General features: G+C 49.6%; 1 protein-coding gene across 6 annotated transcripts in view; it reads left to right on the top strand.

The window, feature by feature from the left end:
• C8H12orf57 (chromosome 8 C12orf57 homolog) overlaps positions 1-16,450 on the top strand; it is a 22,037-nt gene extending 5,587 nt beyond the window's left edge. Inside the window, exons 1-4 of one of the 6 annotated variants that reach the window (XM_075612615.1) lie at positions 832-967; positions 9,212-9,288; positions 15,857-16,033; positions 16,188-16,450. In XM_075612615.1, coding sequence (XP_075468730.1) covers positions 9,222-9,288; positions 15,857-16,033; positions 16,188-16,330 — 387 coding nt within the window. In that variant the 5' untranslated portion in view covers positions 832-967; positions 9,212-9,221 and the 3' untranslated portion in view covers positions 16,331-16,450. Of the gene's footprint in view, positions 1-831; positions 968-1,749; positions 1,875-6,889; positions 7,028-9,211; positions 9,289-15,856; positions 16,034-16,187 lie in introns of those variants that run through there. The other 5 variants (XM_075612616.1, XM_075612612.1, XM_075612611.1 and 2 more) reach the window with 5 other exon arrangements.
• The last annotated feature ends 5,025 nt before the right edge of the window (positions 16,451-21,475 follow it).

Genomic DNA, 21,475 nt, shown 5'->3' with positions numbered 1-21,475 from the left:
CATAACTTATTCTTACAAAGGAATAACTAGACCCCCAACACATGGCCCTAAAAAAAAATGGTACACCCTCTAAAAATGGACAGACATATACAAGCGTAGTTTAGATATTAAGTATGTTAAGCATAACCAACCTTGTGGCAAATTGTTCCATTTACTTAATGTTTATTTTGAGAACAGAAAACATGGAAATACATTTTCATAAATATTATATTATGACTCTTTGTGGATATGCTCATTTATATTTTGGCTGGGGTTATACACTTGACGATACATGTTGGTAGAGGTAGAGGGGGGAGAATGGGATATCTGATGTCCCAATATTCCAAAGTGCCCTATGTAATTTATGGCATAACTCCATGTTCAATGACTTTATTAACAAATGCAATCACTTGATAGTACCTCGTCATTAATTCTTTAGGACCTCTATGTTTCTGTTCCTACATTTCTACTGTCTCATGGACCATTATCAGATCAAATGTATTATAGTGAATTCGCTTAAATCCATGGTCATCTTTTTTATTTATTTTATTATTTACATCCTTTCTTTTCCCCATGTTAAATCCACTGTGTATCATACCTAATTTCTCAATAAGGTTACACTATGGATCAGCCTCATTACACATTTGTTAACATTTGTAATTTATTCACACAATCATTTATTGTATGTTCCATTTTGAATCTCTTAAGGTAGAGCAAAAGTTCTTAAAATGGACATCAGATGTAGTGGTCTAATGCATTTAACCTTAATAGGGTGCTGTGTGTGTTATCTGATATTCCAATATTGTAATTTATGGCATGACTCAAGAAGTCAAAATGTTGAACTCGTATATTGATATTAGAATGAACATTTCCGAGAATGCCACATCAGCAGTGGCTGGGACAGGCTAGCAGGCGGGCAGCGATGGTCTGGTACGAAGCAGAGGTGAGGGCTGGCGGCAATCAAACGATGGACAGGAACAAAGCAGAGGTGAGGGCTGGCGGAAGGCAGAGAGCAGTGGTCCGTAAACAGGCAGGGGTCAGGGCTGGAGAGAGGCGAAAGTAGTTAAGTCCAAGCAGGGTCTGGAACACAGCATAAGTAAGTAACAGGCAACCAGGAAACAGCAAGATGGAGTACCAGGAAGAACCACCATAAAACAAGCATATGAAGCAGGAAGTGGAGGTCTTAGGCTAAGGCCCCGCTCCCTCAGTCAGCGCGCCCTCACTGCAGACAGGCGGCGCGCTGACAGGCAATTGACCGCTACTTGCGGTCTGTAGGGAGCGGGAGGGGGCGTGGTTTGAGCGGAGGGTCTGTCCACTCCCCTCCACTCACAGGCGCTCACACACACAGGCACTCATACACAGGGGGAAATCGGAACGAGGGAGGGGGGGAATGTAGGCAGAAATATTTAGCCAACGATCCGGTTTCCTCTGCAGAGAAAGTCAGGATATGCGATTTAAACTGATAAGTGTGGTAGAAATGTGTTCCAATACACTTATTAAAGGAGCCAGGCATGGTGAGCCGATGATATTCCCTGTGTATGTTTACACGCAGCCTGTTCAGCCCCTGCTGCAGTGCAAGGGCAGGCATATACATACACACTTTTCTCCCTAAGCTCCTTCCCTGCTCCCCTCCCAAGCCGCCCCCTCCCCTCCCCTCATTGGCTGACTGCCGCACCACATGACGTGTCACAGCTGCAAATCACTAGGAGCTTGTAGCATCGTCCGGCTGACGTGTCACAGCACGCAGTCAGCCAAGTCGGAAGGAGCCAGCGGGGACCTCCACACTGGAGGAAAGGAGCTGGTGGTCCGCGGCCGCGCGCGCCGCCGGACGCAGCGGGACCAAAGCCTTATATAGGCTGACTGGCTGGAGGAAGGGGACTGGTGCTGAGCATCAGGTAATCAGAATTCACAGAGAGTTCTCTGCAGAAATCAGCAGCAGGTAACAGCACTCCTGGTGGCAAAGCGGGAGAATTGCCGGTTTAGCGCAACCAGAGTTCAATCCCCATCCCCGACAATGAAGATACAAGATAAAGATAAGCAAGTGTATGCAACAGAGCTACCATGTCAGCTAAGCTTTCACAGCAACACTTGAAGAATTGTTCAAGACATTAAACAAGGAAGGAAAAGGATTCAAAATCAGAGGTAAATGCTAGAACCACTTGAAAAAAGGAAACGCAGGCACACTGTAAACAAATACAGAATAATGAGCAGCCGTGCACCGTAGCAAAAGGGAATCCAATCATCTCAAAAACAGCAATGGAGGAAGGGAGTGATACAGACACACAGACTTCAATAAAGTGGAAATGTATTGTGCCAAACGAACCAACGTTTCGGCTGTAAATCGCAGCCTTTGTAAAGGTGAGGGCTCATCTTGATTTACAGCGAAACGTTGGTTCGTTTGGCACAACAAATGTCCACTTTATTGAAGTCCGTGTGCCTATATCACTCCCTTCCTCAAATACTTACACCACCTAATATTTGCAGACAACATTGTTATTTTTGACACAAGTTAAGAAGACCTCCAGCAACAAATCTGAGAATCCAAGAAGCAAGTAAGACAGTGGGCCTCCATATCATCTCAGCAAGACCTAAGTGATGTTCATCAAATGTGTAGATGTGGCCACCAAGTATCAATGGATGAGAACCATACGAATGAAATTAATAGGACAATGAAGATGGGATATAGCCAGTGAAGTTGCGGGATATGCGCAGGCCCCCGGGAAAAATCTAAGTACCGACTGTGCATGTGCGATTGGCAAGTGTCAACTGCGCATGCGCGATCGGAGTTTGCCGGCAGCTCTTGCGCAAGTGTCATCGGAGCTTGCCGGTTGCGCATAAGTTACCGGCAAAGGCCGATCGCGCATGCGCACTCGGCGTGCAGATCGCCAGATTCACGCATGCGCAGTCGGGGACAACAATGCAAGAGCGCGGGCCCCCAAACAGCACGGGCCACTGGGCTGCCCAGGCTATAGCTACACCACTGGATACAGGTCATTTAAGAGAAACAATATCATCTTTCAATAGTACCTACCACTGGGCCTCAATAGGAAAGTGTTCATCCAGTGTATTCTGCATGTGCTCATGTATGGATGTGAAACTTGGACCATACGTGCGCAGATCATCAGAAACTTCAGACAACACAAAGCTGTACGGAGAGATGTATTATGGGTATTACCCTAAGAGACAGGAAATTGAATGAATGGGCTCAGCATCAAATAAGTCTGTGACATCTTCACAGGGTTGAAGAAATTAAAATGGCAGTGGTCTTGACATATTACAAGAAGAAATGACCATTGTTGGACAGAGATGATATCAACTGTATTGAGAGTTAACAAAAGACCATGACAATGGCTAAAAGTAAGGCTGCGTTTACACTGCTGGCTATACGACCGGCTACGCGACCGCGTGACGTCAGCCGTTGTAATAGTGATTCCTACTTAGGTGATGAAACACATTGATGCACTGTGTGTGGCCAGCGTGAGCAAGTGCCTGCGCGTACGCGGCGCTTACCTGCTTGGCGAGACAACCAAATTTGATTTGGCTGGTCGCTGATGCGTCACGTGAGCAGTTCGCCCAATGAGGGAGAACCAGCTCCGTGACGTGAAGGCTGCGCCCCCTGACACGCCTCCTCAAGCACGCAACTGGCTGGCCATGAAACGCCCAGCGCCTGACGTCACAGCGCTCAAGCGCTCTCCCACCCTGGCCGCAGCCTTATAGTGCAGGAGACAAGAGAGGGCAACTGGGGGGCGTGGCAGAGGTGTGGCTGTGAGCGGTTCTCTCTCATTGGCTGAACCACTCACGAGCCGTTGACGTAGCGTGGCGATCGCCAAAAAAGTCAAAATCCTTTGACTACCGGCGATCGCGACCGCTCCGCCGTGCCCACTATGGGAACCCATGACCGGTTGCATGTACTTCCTACATGTAAGGATCGGGGAGTCACGCCGCCCTCGGTGCGCTCCCCACTCACCTCCGCTCCCGTCTTTCCTGCTCTCGTCGCTGGTAGACGCCGCTCCTTCGGGAACCTCGCTCCAGGCTTTATGCCTCTACTTCTGGCTCGCGCCGACATCGGGGGCGCGCATGCAGCGCGCGTTCGGCGCACACACAGGTCCCTCCTCAGAACTTATCAGGAATCCTCATCCCACCTGATTCCTGCTCCGGATTCACCAACCACGTCCCTCGCTGCTGACGCACCTCCACGCTGCAGGTTTCTCATTGGTTGCTCGCTCCTACTTATGCTCAGCTGCCCCACTGGCAAATTGGCTGAGCATAATTCAATGTTCCCTTTGTGTTCATTGCTTCCTACCCTCGCAGTCTTGTCCTCTTGTTCGCAGCTCTTTGTTATTGACCTGGCTCTTCTGTACTCCTGACCCCGGCTATCTACGACAATCCGCACCTCTCCAACCCCGACCTGGGCATCAGTACAACGACCATTCTCCTCTCTCCAACCCGGACTCCGGCTAATAGTACCTGCAACGATCCGTACCTCTCCAACCCAGACCCCGGCAAGTATATCGACTATCCGTACCTCTCCAACCCAGACCCGGCTACCTTGACCAACCTACACTCCAGACATGCCCACGCGGCTGTGGGTGGTGTTTATATCCATCCCCACCTCGGCCCCGCGGTCACGCCTTGTTTGTGGTGAGCACATCGTGACACTACGGTGCTGCGTCGCCATCGCCAGCACTATAAGCACAGCCTAAGCTGGGAGAATGCAATTATGAAACTTGTTGGGGCAATGTGTAGAAGAGAGACTTGCAACCGCAGTACCTGGAAGATCATTGGGGAGACCTCCATCCAGCAGTGGATCGACAAGGGCGGCTGCTGCTGATGTTGTGATATATATGTTCACTAATGGCAGTGTATATGCATGGCTATTTTCAAATCTGCTGCACTCTATTAGATTGCATGGCCTACAGCAGTGGTGCGCAACCCGTGTGTCGGGACCCCCTTGGAGGTAATTGGAAAATGTGTGGGGGTCACCAAAACATTAGAGGATTAACTCTGCAGGGGTCCATGCTTATGAATGGCATTCCCACAGTGTTAATCTTCTGACTGAAACCAACCTGTGTCTCTCTCCCTCTGTGCTGTCTCTCTCCCTCTGTGCTGTCTCTCTCCCTCTGTGCTGTCTCTCTCCCTCTGTGCTGTCTCTCTCCCTCTGTGCTGTCTCTCTCCCTCTGTGCTGTCTCTCTCCCTCTGTGCTGTCTCTCTCCCTCTGTGCTGTCTCTCCCTCTGTGCTGTCTCTCTCCCTCTGTGCTGTCTCTCTCCCTCTGTGCTGTCTCTCCCTCTGTGCTGTCTCTCTCCCTCTGTGCTGTCTCTCTCCCTCTGTGCTGTCTCTCTCCCTCTGTGCTGTCTCTCTCCCTCTGTGCTGTCTCTCTCCCTCTGTGCTGTCTCTCCCTCTGTGCTGTCTCTCTCCCTCTGTGCTGTCTCTCTCCCTCTGTGCTGTCTCTCTCCCTCTGTGCTGTCTCTCTCCCTCTGTGCTGTCTTTCTCCCTCTGTGCTGTCTCTCTCCCTCTGTGCTGTCTCTCTCCCTCTGTGCTGTCTCTCCCTCTGTGCTGTCTCTCTCCCTCTGTGCTGTCTCTCTCCCTCTGTGCTGTCTCTCTCCCTCTGTGCTGTCTCTCTCCCTCTGTGCTGTCTCTCTCCCTCTGTGCTGTCTCTCTCCCTCTGTGCTGTCTCTCCCTCTGTGCTGTCTCTCTCCCTCTGTGCTGTCTCTCTCCCTCTGTGCTGTCTCTCTCCCTCTGTGCTGTCTCTCTCCCTCTGTGCTGTCTCTCCCTCTGTGCTGTCTCTCTCCCTCTGTGCTGTCTCTCTCCCTCTGTGCTGTCTCTCTCCCTCTGTGCTGTCTCTCTCCCTCCAGCAGCCTGGATGTCATTGTAGATTCCCAAATATGGACCATATTCGGGCATCTGTGACATCATCCAGGCTCCCGGAGAGACAGCATAGAGAGAGCAGGGAGGGAGGGAGACAGCACAGAGGGAAAGAGACAGGAAGGGAGGGAGAGGGAAACACGCTGCTGCTGCTGTAGTGCAAGTTAGGCCCGGGCTTATGGTGCCTTCTCCCGCGCGGAGGCTGTCTGAAAGCGGGTGCTTTCCCTGGCTATGGTCGACGGGCCGTGGGGGGCGTCACGGAGCTGGTTCGCCCTCATTGGGTGAACCGCTCACGTGATCTGCGTGTCACGCCAAGAAATCCGTTCAACTGATTTCTTTCGCAACGCGCGCCCCCTCATGTCTCTGCCCGCACAGTCTATGGGCGTGGTCACTCCTTAAGGCAGTCTGATCGCGCCCCGTGCGGACGCCTCCGCACAGCCTCCCACATCACGGACTCAGCCTTAGTTTCTGGAGTTTCAGTCAGAAGATTAACACTGCTGGGGTTGCATGCAGAAGCAGGGACCCCCGCAGGGTTAATCCTATGATGTTTTTGTGCCCGCGGGTGGGGCTCATGCAGTGGACATTTAAATGTAGGGGTCACGGCTAAAAAATAAAAAATAAGATTGCACACTACTGCCCTACAGGGCAGGTTACCTGTATACTCACTGCACTGTGTATATCCCCTGTATTATATTGCATATTCTGCAGGGCACACTCGCTGCCCTGTGTGTATAGCCCCTGTATATTAGAGTGCAAGCTCTGCAGGGCAGGCTGGTCTCAGTCCACAATGAACCCTTCCACAGCCTGTGTAACATACAGTAGCTGTTTTGGGGGGTTCGTGCCAGTGTGTGGGAGCAGAGGGGGGCTGCACTGTCTGCCTATCGCCTGCACTCACTGGTTGAAGCTCAGAAGCAGTTAGTGAGAAGTGATAGTGCTATTACTATGGCAGTAATTAGAGTGAGACGGTTTGATCATATGGAGTTTCAGTCTGTATATAAATATAAACAGCTTGTGTTCCTCTCCCCTCACACGGGCTGTCTCCTGTGATTTACCCTCCAGCCTGCAGAGGTCCTGCTCTCCCTGTCTCATTGCTTGTGGTCCCTCTCCCTTCCCTCCCTCCCTCCTCTCTCTCTCTGCCGGCAGGAGGACAGGTACAAGAGGAAAATACAAGTAGTTTGTGTGTGTGTATGTATAGCGAGATTATACTGTACACCATGTATACATAGATATTATGTGTATAGCGAGATTATACTGTACACCATGTATACATAGATATTATGTGTATAGCGAGATTATACTGTACACCATGTATACATAGATATTATATGTATAGCGAGATTATACTGTACACCATGTATACATAGATATTATATGTATAGCGAGATTATACTGTACACCATGTATACATAGATATTATATGTATAGCGAGATTATACTGTACACCATGTATACATAGATATTATATGTATAGCGAGATTATACTGTACACCATGTATACATAGATATTATATGTATAGCGAGATTATACTGTACACCATGTATACATAGATATTATATGTATAGCGAGATTATACTGTACACCATGTATACATAGATATTATATGTATAGCGAGATTATACACCATGTATACATAGATATTATATGTATAGCGAGATTATACTGTACACCATGTATACATATGTAACGGTATTTCTGGCCCGGCCTGACCCACCCAATCTCACATTGGCCCCTGTGGTCTAACCGGTCCCCATTACAGTGTGATAGTGTCTGGTGGTGCCCCTGTTGGCAACAGGACTCCTGAGTCTCCCGCATGATGGTGTGTGGGGTGGACCCGTCCAGACAGGCAACTGAGGTAGTGTGCTGAGTCCTACCTAGTTCCAGTGCAGCGCCTCCACCTCATCAGGGTCCCTTCGGTCACTTGGGGATGGTCCTGGTGAGGAACTCCTCGGTGGTGCAGCCCCCTGTGCAATCACTTGACTCTTACACACGAGGGTTTCTGTGATCAGCTTCATCTTTATTGATACGGTGGGCTAGCTGCCCTCCACAATGGGGTGTCTCTAGCCCATCATGGTGCCCGTGCTTCCCTTTAAAAGGTATGTCACCTTGATCAGGGATTCCCTATCCCAGCCGGGATATCTTTATTCTGCGCCAGGTCCCTGGACACAGACTCCTACTGCAGCTATTAGAACATAACTGTCTTGACTACTTGAACTTGAACTTGACAGAACTGCTCAGAACTCAGGTCTCAGATAGAACTCTTCCTCCACTTAGCAGAACTAACTTTTAGACACAGTGCTGTGCCTTATGTATACTCTGGAGGCTGACACACCTCTGACATCACTAACCATGGAGTCAGAGCATGTGACCACCCCCATCCATACACAGGGCACCCCACCAGAGTGTGAGGGCAAACCTCCATAATTACTGCTGGCATGCCCACAACTTACCAGGCCTTACTGTCAGCAGGAGAGATGACTGTAGCCATTTTACATGACCGCTACACATAGATATTATATGTATAGCGAGATTATACTGTACACCATGTATACATAGATATTATATGTATAGCGAGATTATACTGTACACCATATATACATAGATATTATATGTATAGCGAGATTATACTGTACACCATGTATACATAGATATTATATGTATAGCGAGATTATACTGTACACCATGTATACATAGATATTATATGTATAGCGAGATTATACTGTACACCATATATACATAGATATTATATGTATAGCGAGATTATACTGTACACCATGTATACATAGATATTATATGTATAGCGAGATTATACTGTACACCATGTATACATAGATATTATATGTATAGAGAGATTATGCACCATGTATACATAGATATTATATGTATAGCGAGATTATACACCATGTATACATAGATATTATGTGTATAGCGAGATTATACACCATGTATACATAGATATTATATGTATAGCGAGATTATACACCATGTATACATAGATATTATATGTATAGCGAGATTATACACCATGTATACATAGATATTATATGTATAGAGAGATTATACACCATGTATACTTAGATATTATATGTACAGAGAGATTATACACCATGTATACATAGATATTATATGTATAGCGAGATTATACACCATGTATACACAGATTGTACATATAATATCTGTGTATACATGGTGTATAATCTCTCTGTACATATAATGAGAGATTATACACCATGTAAATTTAGATATTATATGTATAGCGAGATTATACATCATGTATACACAGATATTATATGTATATATGAGACAGAGGGAGGTTTGGCAATAAGACACACATAGAATATACACATTAATATACATATATATTTACACAGCCGCGGCGATATGTCCAGCCTGCAGAGACCCGTCCCCATCGTGCAGACCGTCTCTCTGACCATGGAGCAGGTCAGAGGTGAGTGACACGGGGAGCAATCTCCTGATTGGCTGCGTTTGCAAGGGTCGGGGTTCAGAACAGGCTCGCCCGGGGGGTTTAACTGTCACACTGTTTTTATCACTGTCAGAGGGATCAGAGGCATGTTATTACCCCCCCCTGCATGTTATTACCCCCCCTGCATGTTATTACCCCCCCTGCATGTTATTACCCCCCCCTGCATGTTATTACCCCCTTTTCTGAAGCCAGGGTCACGTGTGATGTGTGAATGGCCCCAGATAGCATTAACTCAGCTCCCTTTTAATCACTCCAAGTCCTATAATATTTTCCTCCACTTTATTGGGAAAAGCAGCAGAATACAGATACTTGTGGATGGTATGTAGTGGTGATTATTAGTTAGAAACCGGTAAAAAGAGATGGCCTCACCATGGGAGATTAACAGAGAAGGGTGCTGTACTCACAGTCTCCAGGGTGGAAAAGGAAGTGAGGGGCAGTGTGGGTAAAGGGAATAGTCTTGGGACAGACTATCTTTGAACAAACAGGAGGGGGGGGGCAGACTAGCCCATTCTGGTGAGGATCTCCGAGGCTGCAGTAGCAGCTCACTGATTTCATGCCCGGAGGCAAGAAATGCAACATTGTAACATGTCACACAGGCACAGTATGTGTATGCAAACTCCATGCAGCTGAAATAAGAACTGACAGGCAGAAGCTGTAAAAGAAAGAGGGGGGTGAACCAAAAATGTAGTTCTTGTTCCATGACACTCCCCATCTGGTATCTGGAGATACCACTATATAACTTGAATATGTGGAACATATGTGCAATGCATAACAAAAATAACATCACATTCTCAAACAATGCAAGAGTCCATGTCCACATAGCGATGTGACACCGGCCGGTATCACTGGTATCAAGGTTCTTTGGCAAAGGATGCAGGGTGGATGCACAGCTCCAGGTTTGCTGGTTGCACCACAATGTCTTTTTGTAAAAGTCTCTGGCACTGTTTCCTTTTAGCCTTGTGAGAGAACAGTCTTTTTGTCTCTGTAGTTTTACCCACAGAGTGCATCCCCTTGTAGGTATGCCAGTCGTGGTAGCCTGTCGCTCTATCACCTGGCGTTTGGCAGAAGGAGATGGCTTTTGGCTCCTTGTGGAAGCGGAACAACACTCCTGGAAGACTGGTTGTCGAGTCTAGCCCAGTAAAGAGGGCGTCGTTCAGGGAGACTCCCTGGAGCTGAGCACTGGGGCTGAACACTACCCGGATTTGATCGGGTTCCTGAGGGTGGTAGGCCCCAGATGATTGGAGGTACCGACATTCTTCACCTTCCTTCATTAGAGGTGCTGGCTTTGCGTGGCCGGTAAGGAGTCTCTTCTGGATGAAGGCCACAAAGTTGCTTTTGGTCTCCGGCTCCCTTTGTGGGTTGCGGCGGAGCGAAGTGAGCCTAGAGATGGCAGGTTCTCTATTGTTCAGGAGGCGTCTTTTTGGTGAACGGAATGGTAGCGGGTTCACCCAGCTGCCCGGTCCATCTTTAACGAGCTCCTTGACTATTAACCTCGGGAATCCTGTATCTTCCCTCAATGGTGTTTGTTTGTCGTCATCCCTTGTTGTCTGGAACGCTGTGCACCGTAGGTCATCGGTGCATTTCTCTTGCACGAGAACATCTCCACGTAGTTTGGTGAAACGCTTTTGTGTCTCTTTGTTGACTGCCATCGGGAGGTTATTTTCTCCCTGGACGTAACGAAGAACAGTCTCTTTTGCCCTAGTAAATCCCTTTATGAAATGTCTCTGTGGCTGTCTCTTTTTAGACGTGTGAGAGGACAGTCTTTTTGACACTGTGGCTTCCCCTGTAGGGCGCAATCTTTTGAGGCTATGCCAGCCGTGGCAGCAGGCTGCTTTGTCGCTTGATACTCTGTGGAGAGGAACAACTGTACGTCTTAGTCGTGCCATTGCTCGCGAGAGGACTGTTTGATTGTTTATTGCCTTTTGGACGATCCCTTTGTCGGTCACCTTTGGGAGGTTACTTCCTTCCCTCGGTGGAATCGACTCGTCATCCTTAGCTGTCTGGACTGCTGAGCATCCTAGGCCATTGTCACATCCCCCGATGTGAGGATGTTTTTGTTGATCTCAGGGGTATGACCTTGTCTTTTCTCTTCACTTGGCCTTTCGGTCACTTGGAGATGGCCAAGACATGGTTCAGAGAGAGATGTGTGTCCACATTCTGTTACCAACGTTCTGCGGGCGTCAACATAGTCGTGTCCGTGCTCTTTGTCAGTGCACGCGTTGCCCACTATCACCCATCCTAGGTCAAGTCTTTGGGCGTATGGCGCGTTGTGGGGTCCGTTATGCTGTTTACGGACTTTATGTACCCTCATGATGTCCCTGCCGAGCAGCAGCAAGATCTTTGCGCCTTGTTCTACCGGCAGGATGTAGTTGGCTATTGCTTTGAGGTGCGGGTAATGGCGTGCCATGTCTGGTGTGGGAATCTCGTCCCTGTTTGTGGCCATGTGGCTGCACTCGAGTGTGGGAAGGGGCATGTTCACTTTGCCGTCTATTGAGCATATGGTGTAGCCATTCACTCTTCTCCCTGTGGTCTCCATTCGCCCTGCGCACGTTCTGAGAGTGTAAGGAGAAGCACCGTCTTGTATGTTAAACATGTCGAAGAACTCTGACCTGACCAGCGATCGGTTGCTCTGGTCGTCGAGGATTGCGTACATCCGAATAGCCTTCTCAGGTTGTCCCTGGGGGTGCACTGCGACAAGCCATATTTTGGAGCAGGACATTTTGTCACCTTCTTTTCCGCAAACCTCAGTGCGCTGAGATGTGACGGATGTTGACTCTCCTTCTTCTTTCTCCCCGCCATGCTCCGCTACGGAGGATGGGTTGTTGAGTTGGTGGAGTGTCAGAGCCTCTGGGTGTAACGATGTCACGTGCTTGTCACTTTCGCACACTGTACATTTGATCTCTTCTTTACAGTCTCTGGCTAGGTGAGTCGTGGAACCGCAGCACCTGAAGCAAACTCTGAATTCTCCAAGTAACCTCTTGCGTTCCTCTAGGGACTTCATCCTGAACCCAAAGCACTTGTTAAGTGGGTGTGGCTTCTTGGGTATGGGACATTCCCTGTTTGGGTCCCTCGGTTTCTCGTCTCCGGCGACCGATTGATCGGGAGTAGTTTGGATCGTGGGAGGCACGTCCGTCCTGTAGACCGAGATGGGTGTTTGAGTGTTACCGTATCTCGCCACTGGTCTCTCATTCCTTAGGCTGCTTGCACTGTGTGTGGTCTGCGCACCTAAGATGAAACTGGGATCGTTCCTTGTCCTTACCGCTTCGCGGATGAAGCTCACGAAGAATGAGAATGGGGGGAAGGCGACTTGCTTCTCCCTTTTGTATTTGGAGCCTTGTGAAATCCATTTTTCTTGGAGGTTGTAGGGTAGCTTCTGCAGGATGGGTCTCACTCCACGAGCTGAGTCTAGGACGTTGAGATCTATTAAGGAATGGTCTTTCCTTGCGAACTCCAGTTCTTGCAGCAGGTCCCCGAGCTCTCTTAACTTCGAGTAGTCTTTAATTGTGATCTTGGGGAAGCTGTCGACTCTTTTGAAGAGCGAATCCTCGACTGCTTCGGGGCTGCCGTAGGACTCTTCTAGCCTTTCCCACACTAGGTCAAGACCTACTTGGGGTTGGTGCGCATTTGCCGCCCGAAGTCTCTTCGCGTGCTCCCTGGATTTGTTCCCCAGGAAGTTGAATAGCAGGTTGAGCTCTTCCCTTGCTGAGAAGTCCAAGCTATTGATTGCGTCTTTGAACGTGAACTTCCACGTCCGGTAGTTCTCAGGGCGGTCGTCGAAGCTGATGAGTCCTGCTTGCACCAGGTCACGCCGGATCATGTACTTGGCTATGTCTGTCAGGCCTGAGGCATCGGCGTGTTTGTCCCGTTCTGAGGTGGTTGCTGGAAGGGTCTGTGCGGTCGCCTCTTCCTTGACGTGGACGCGTGATGACTGCTGGTCGGTGTGAGGGGCTGTGTTTTCCCGTGTGGGTGTACCTGGATGGCGAGCCCGTTGTAGTGCATCCGTGTGCGCGCTGGCGTGTGGATCACTGTTGCGGCTGTGGCTATCCCAGGCAGCATGTACCATTGACGGAGCAGCATCTTCTCCTCGTGGACCTAGCAAGTCTTCGGTGTCTGTAGAGTCACTCCCTCCGCGTTGAGATGGTGCGCTGGTGTTTACGCTGAAGAGGCTCCTTACGTAGTCTTCAGTGCGTTGGACTGGATCCTCTGAGGCAATCCGTCTGTACGGTTGCTCCCCGCCATCCTGTTGCGCGGCTGCTTCTAGGACTTCGGCTTGGGCTATAGCGGCAGCGGCGTCCTCTTCTTTGCTTAGAGCTTTTAGATCCGCGTCTAATTCGGCCTTTCTACGTGCAGCGGCGGCGGTAGTAGCGGCGGCGGCATTGGCAGCGGCGGCGGTTGCAGCGGCATTGGCAGCGGCGGCGTTCTGCTCCTTCTCTTCTATGCGCGCTCTTTCTGCCTTTACGGCTGCCTTTCTCCGACCATATTCGGCCCTGGCACGTGTGGCCTCTGCGGAGGCTCGCGCCTTGGTAGCGCTTGCGCTACCGCTGGACGCGTTGGATCGCACTGATCTTGCTGACCTTGAAGAATGCCTGGATGTGCTTGAGCACTGCGATGCGGTTTCCAGCAAAAGGTCTTTCCTCTTACTCTCGGCTTCCGTGATAGAGGTTCGCACGCGGCTGTCACGTGTCAAGTCAATGTTATGCTGTAAGTCCCTTTCATGCAGGCTTTCGTCGGTATTAGCCCTGGCCAGGTAAGTGACGTATGCCTCCGACAGCCCTTGGTAGCATAAGTGGTCTATCTTTAATTGAGTTATTACCTGCTCGAGCTGTTGTACGGAATTGCCAGCGGCGGCGACATTGCGTATCCCAAGTGTGGTAGTGTTCCAGGCCAACTCTAATTTAGCGTGGTGCGCTTCAATGTTAGTTTCGTATTTTTCGCGGGCCTTTTGTGTCAGTGTGACTGTCCGTTTGGGCCTTGGGTCTGCCTGCGCCTGTTGCAGTTGCGCAGCGGTCTCTGTGTCTGAGTGGTCACTCTCCTGCGTGAGGCTCTGAGTTCTGCCATGCTGTAGGTGTGTGTAGGCCTTTAGCCAGTGCGTGTGGCGTGCGGTCTGTTACCTGTGTCAGCGATGGGCGACTGTCTCAGATGATGCCAAGCGGTGTCCTGCAGCGTGCAGTGTAGGGGTAGCTGTACTCACAGGTGTCCGGTGGCTCTGACCCGTGTCCTGGCGGGTGTCCGGTAGCGTGGCCCTTGATGGCGCTAGACGTGGGGTCGTGCGCATGGGTAGGTGAGATGGTGGCTCCTCACTATGGGGCTGTGCAGGGGGTGGACTCAAAAAGACAGAGAAGGCGATCAAGGCTCTGTGTGTAAAGTGCACTGTCTGTCTGCAAAGCTGCTGCCTTGTGTGCAGGGTTGAAGCTGGCTGTGTCCAGTGAGAATCTGCTTGCTTATTTGTAAGGCTGCAGGCTGTGTGCAGTTTGCTGTATAAAGATTGCTGCCCTGTCTGGCAGAGTAAAGCTGCTGCTGTTTGAAAGAATGCTCTTCAGTCTGCAGAGACTGCTCTGTGTACTTATTAGTAATGTAAAGCTGCTCACTTGTCTTTGCATAAAGCTGTAGTTGTTTGCTGTGTAGAGGCTGGTGGCTCTGTGGAGCAGTATGCTGGTACAGTGGTGGTGAGAGACTGCTGTTTATTTGCTGTGTAAGCTGCTTGCTTGTTTTTTTAGCATAAAGGCTGTGGGTAGCAGCTCCTCTGTGTGTGTCCCCAAGGCACACGGCCCTCTTTTTACTTTTCTGAAGCCAGGGTCACGTGTGATGTGTGAATGGCCCCAGATAGCATTAACTCAGCTCCCTTTTAATCACTCCAAGTCCTATAATATTTTCCTCCACTTTATTGGGAAAAGCAGCAGAACACAGATACTTGTGGATGGTGTGTAGTGGTGATTTATAGTTAGAAACCGGTAAAAAGAGATGGCCTCACCATGGGAGATTAACAGAGAAGGGTGCTGTACTCACAGTCTCCAGGGTGGAAAAGGAAGTGAGGGGCAGTGTGGGTAAAGGGAATAGTCTTGGGACAGACTATCTTTGAACAAACAGGAGGGGGGGCAGACTAGCCCATTCTGGTGAGGATCTCAGAGGCTGCAGTAGCAGCTCACTGATTTCATGCCCGGAGGCAAGAAATGCAACATTGTAACATGTCACACAGGCACAGTATGTGTGTGCAAACTCCATGCAGCTGGGAATGAGATCTGACAGGCAGAAGCTGTAAAAGAAAGAGGGGGGTGAACCAAAAATGTAGTTCTTGTTCCATGACACCCCCCCTGCATGTTATTACCCCCCCCCCCTGCATGTTATTACCCCCCCCCCCTGCATGTTATTACCCCCCCCCCTGCATGTTATTACCCCCCCCCTGCATGTTATTACCCCCCCCCCTGCATGTTATTACCCCCCCCCCTGCATGTTATTACCCCCCCCCCTGCATGTTATTACCCCCCCCCTGCATGTTATTTGTGTTGTTACATCGCTCTGTGTGTTGTTACAGAGGCGCTTGGGGAGGTGCTGGATGCTTTGCAGTCCCCTGTGGGCAGCGCGCGGCTCGACGAGGCGAGGGAGAACTCTGGGAATGACCTGGGGAAGGTTCTGCAGCTGCTCCTGCCGACGGCCGTGCAAATCCAGCAGGAGGTGCTGCAAAGCTACGGGTTCAGCCCTGATGGGGAGGGTGAGTGTGAGCACTGGGGGGGCAGTGTCGGCTCAGGGCGGAGGGTGGGAGCGAGCACAGAATGAGGCAGTGCCAGGATCGAGGGGGGTAAAGCCAGCGGCACAGCTGAGCCTAGACTCCCCCCATCAGCTGTTTCTCTTCTCCTGGTTTTTAGGTGTCCTTAGATTTGCCCGTCTGGTGAAATCCTTCGAGTCTCAAGACACCGAGATCGCGCTCATGTCCAGCAAACTGAAATCATTCTTTCTGCCCCCACTGCCCCTCCCCCCTCACGCTGGGCTCGCCGCCCCCACTTCCTGAGCCCCAGAGACACTGTTCTGGTTGGACGCCCTGTCCCTGGCGCAGTTTTGCTTTACTAGCTTGTTACAACTCGTCATGTAAATAACGTTTGTGTTATAAAAAAATCCCTACACAGAAAAATGTGTATGTATTCCTTCTGCATCAGTCTGATGTCACACTGCGTCATTTTAATATGTGTGATTTTTTTTTTTTCTGCCCCCTAATCCCATTCTGTGGGCGCTGTGTGCGCTGTGTGCTAGGTGATAATGGATGAAGGGCAGCCTCTGTAGCAGTCACAATTGGGCTGCGGCCAGGGTGATGCTGAGTGGGCGCTCACGCTCAGCGCGATCAAACACATTGCTACAATGTGTTTGTCCAGCGTGAGCGTGCACCTGCCCGTGAGCACACAGCGCTCAGCTGCTTGCAGAGACAAGTAAATTTGTTGCTGGCGCGTCATATGAGCGGTTCGCCACAATGAGGGTGAACCAGCTCTGTGATGTCATGGCCGCGCCCCCCCACGCATGCAACCAGCAGGACACATCCCCCGAGCAGAATGAGCGCTAGCGCGCTCTCACCCTGGCCGCAGCCTTAGAGAGCCAAGTTTGTCAGTGCGAGGATTTAGGGAGCGGAAGAGGTCATGCACAGTAAGGGTCTTGTTAGCTACGGTGCAAGCATTCTAGTGAGCACATGAATCAAGAGATGAGAATGGGAGACGGACTAGATTTGAGGTTATAAGGGTTTCGGATGTCAGCTGCAATAGGAGGTGAACAAGGCATAGAACAAGTGGGCATATACACGGGGCCAGGGTTAGGAGAAATGTGTTCAGCTGCAAGTAGCAGAAGTAGAGAGAGAAAGGAGGAATGTTTGGGACTTTAAGGAGTGTATCTTGCATTGAGGTGTAAAGGGTGGATTTAATGCACATAGAAAGGGAACAGGTGCAGTGTACAGTATATGGTGGAAGAGTTATAGGGCAGATAGAAGGAAGGTGAGAGCTTGATAAGCAGAGATGAGGGTAGATAAGTGAGAGAACAGGCAGAAAGTTATGTACCAAAGTGAGGTTGTAGAGCAGAGGTCCCACTTGAGATTTCAGGAGAAAGTGGCGGGCACCAATCAATTAGCGCGTGCGCACACAAACACACACACAAACACAATACATTTACCATGGCGGGCCTTAGGGTAAGGTGAGCAAGGCAGCAACCTCTCCCTCCTGTCTGCGCCTGAATCCAAGTTCTGCCCGACCAGAGGGGGGAGCTGGAGGAGAGAGTGTGGGGCCCCCAGACTGGCAGTACCGCTTCTCACTGAGAGAAGTGCCTGTGTGTTCTTCTTTGAGAAGGGGGTTCCACTTAACCTTTTTCACAGGCACGCAGCAGTGGTGGCACTGTGGTCGAGGGGGCCCAAAAAAGTCTTGGCGGGCGCCGGGTTGGGGACCCCTGCTCTAGAGGAATATGAGGGAGGAAAGTGATGGTAATGCAGGGTAGGAAGGCAGACTAACTAGCCAATAGTATTAGTGCTGTTACTTATGAGGTAAAAGGCGAGGCTTGTGCTGGCAGCCTCTAGTAGTACTACTTCTGTTCAACTCCTGTATAACTCCATATTGTTTGCCACTTTTAACGTAAGCAATGCTGCTTCCTCTATGTGTCTCAGACACGGGATAATTAAGACATGAGAGGCAATGGGTAGTTCTCATTCCTATGATAGCAGCTGGTATTGCTAACATTTAGCAGCACAGGAGATGTCTGATGTCGCACTGTATCACGTCATTATACATGCAGTAAGCACAGCTACGGTAGCGTGGATGGCGACTGAATGTGGCGGTGGTTCTCCCTTCCTGCTGCTGGAGCCAGAGGTACTTCCCACAGTCCGAAGAGAAGCAGGACTCAACATCCCACAACTTATGGGACGGTGAAAGTGTATTTACCAGATATAATAATACCGTATGGAAACAATCATTACTATATTCCCCAACACAAGGCGAATGTTTGTTCAATAAATGCCCTACAAAAAGGATTATAAATGGCACACCACTGTTTAAGGAAATTTAACAAGGTATTTTCTTTTGGTGCTCACCTTCCGTCGGGGGCGTGCACAATCAGGTTGAAGATTGGCTGCAGCCCTGCACTTTAGGTGCTGCCTGGGGAAGGTAATTATTTTGACCTTTGGGGGTATATATAGGTGTTTTATTGTTTGTCACTTTTGAGGTGTTTGGTCTGAGGAAGGGACTTTTGTCCTGAAACGTTACTACATAACGCTCTGATGCATTAATACATTTGGTAATCTTTTGATACCACCATATTTTGTGTGCTCCTTCTTTTTTCTCCTACTTTTTCAATAAATACCCACCATAACTTATGTGTGGTTCAATAAATAAATAATATATTAATAGTTATAGAAATAAGTGAATAGTCCATTAGCGGATGTTCCCTGGCCAGGACTTTCTTTCTTTCTTGTTGTCTTTCCTAGCACATTTATTAGACCTCTGTGAAAAATATCCTTGGAATTCCCTACCACACACCATCAAACTCTCCCCTATTTTTCAGACATTTAAAAACACCCTGTAAACTCTTTTTTTTAAGGAAGCCTAAAATACACATCTCTAACATCTACCCCACTGGGACCAATTGTACGGCTAGATTAATTTCCACACTATGTAACATCCCCTAATAGCCCCACCCTCAAACCTAAATGGGATAAGCTGTCTGGCTGGACAATACTTAATCCTGAGACATACTCCGCCCCACGTTGAGCAGCCACTTTACCTTTTGTTTCAACATTGTCCCTCATTCCCTCTAGAGTGTAAGCTCTCAGAACACAAACTAGAAACTACTCCCGTTAAGAGCTGATCACTTCCACAGGATGTCGCTGAGGTTTAGCGATCCTGGGTTCCTTTAGTCAAAGTGAGTGGCTCAAGCTGACACTAAGAAAGAGTCCTCCAGCCACTTCCCAGATTCCCAGAGGAACAATGGCCAATGTGGCCAGTAGCCTCCTGGCCACCTAGCCCTGTGTGGTGGTGCCCACCACCTGCCGAAGCTGGATGGCCCAAAGAAGAACAAATAATCAAAGTCCCCCCGGAAGCCCGTCCAAGCTTGGATCTCCAGATAGCCCACTCCTCGGGGCAGCAGATGAAGTCTCTGGGAAAATAAAGCCCTCCGCAGGAGATCTCTGGTCCCCGAGACGGACCTACAACACTCATGGAAGTCCAGGTATTCAAATATACTCTAGCGGGGTCTGTACACACATACCGCAGGCTCCCCCCACTGATATAATCCACATGGGCCTCTGATGAGACACACCACCAACAGCTTGGTTAATACGCACAGGTGGATATCGTACATTTGGCCCTACCTTTGTAGCATTTTAGAAACTGCTCCCAAACCTGCCTTTAACCCCTTTCCTAATCTCACAAACTAATGAGGCCTTTTGCCCCTACCATGGCTGCAGCCAGAAGCCTAGAAAAACCCCAGCCTACAGGCATTATCTTACATTTGAATACTAGATGGCCCAATGAGATTGCCGTTTTCTTCATATGACTTTGCTAGTGGACATTACCTCCTTCACCAATACCAGCAACTGCATAACTGTTTCTATGCGCAATCGAAAAACCATCTCCCCAGTGTCTATCTCGATGCCTAGGAAACTAAGCCAAGTACTATGGCCTTCTGTCTTGCGTTCCGCTACAGCAGGGGTGGCCAACTCCAGTCTTCCAGGGCCGCTGTGACGGGGTAGATAACCTGTCTAGTTATCAAACGTATATATGGCTGCTAAGTCCAGCAGTGACCGGGTTAAATCCCAGCCTGACAGCAGGCTGAGTTAATTAGCCTGTTGTCAGCTGGCTCGTTAGAGGGCTTTAAAAGCCTAGCTCCTCTCTCAGTCTATGTTCTAGATCAGGGGAGCGCAAACTTATGAAGCTGCGCCCCCTGTCTTCCCTTCCCCGGCTCTCGAGCTCCCCCCCCCCCACCTCGTATTCACGTCAAATGATGCTGCGGCGTCACGTCACGTGACCCACAGCATTTGACGCGTGTGACGTCACATCACATGGCCCGCGGCATTTGACGCCGCATTGCCATGGCGATGCGTCACAGCCAGCGGAATCCCGGTAAGTGGAGTGTTGCAGGGGCCTCCCGTGATCCCCCGGCATTTAATGAAATGCCTGGGGGAAGAGCGCGGGGCCTCTGCAACCGCCCGCGCCCCCCCAGCAAATTCACGCGCCCCCCAGTTTGCGCTCCGCTGTTCTAGATGAACCAGGAGCACATACATCCTGGGGCTCAGAGGAGGAGAGGAGGAAACCCTGGAACAAGGTCTGTTTAGGTAGATGATTTTGACTATACTTTCTGTGAGACCGCCGGACTTTCAAAACCGTTTTACCTACAAGACTATTTACCCAACGGAGGGCACAGCCCTAATGGGACTAAAGACGGGACCTTGCTGGCAAAGGGTACAGCCCTGTTCGGGACTTCTCTTGTTGACAGTTATACTATGCTGAAAGTAAGCTCTTATATGTTTCATGTTTCGAGGCTGAACAAAAGCCTAGCCTCAGACAACTCACCTGTTGTGTTCTCACTGCAACATATGGTGTTTGAAGTGAAATTCTGAAAGCCCCCCCCCCCTGAAAGGGCCACACAAAAAAAAATGAAACAATTTTTAAAGGAGTGTCTGCACAAACAGGCCAAGTATCTGCACAAACAGGCCATGCAAAACAAACTACTAATATACGAGCAGGCCAAGCAGAAAGTACTTGTAACAGCAAGCCCAGCATCAAACCTAGCACCAGGCAGCACAGGATGAAAGGCTGGCCAAACTGTTGTTCCAGTCCCCTTTGGTCTGCCGGACCAGAACTTCCGGACAACACACTGGTTCGCTTGGGGAAAATGAAGCTGGCAGATCACCCAGTGGCTTTCCTTTAAACCTTTGAAAGGATTACCTCTGCTCAAAACTGACCGGTGGATTGCTGGGCAACCACATTGGCTCCGCTCCTCATAGGAGAAGCCCAGGCCGCATATCACCGCCTTCCTGAAGACCAGACTATGGACTATAAGCTGGGGAAAGCAGCAATTCTGTATCGCTTAGGCCTGACCACAGAGACCTACCAGCAGCAATTCTGGACCTTGAAATATACCTCTAAGGTGAGACCCTGCGTCATAGCTCCCTGTTTACTGGACTTGTGTACTA

The sequence above is a fragment of the Ascaphus truei genome, chromosome 8 (genome assembly GCF_040206685.1).
Source record: "Ascaphus truei isolate aAscTru1 chromosome 8, aAscTru1.hap1, whole genome shotgun sequence".
NCBI lineage: Eukaryota > Metazoa > Chordata > Amphibia > Anura > Ascaphidae > Ascaphus > Ascaphus truei.
The sequence above is the reverse complement of the archived record's forward strand: the minus strand, read 5'-3'. Positions and strand labels throughout refer to the sequence as shown.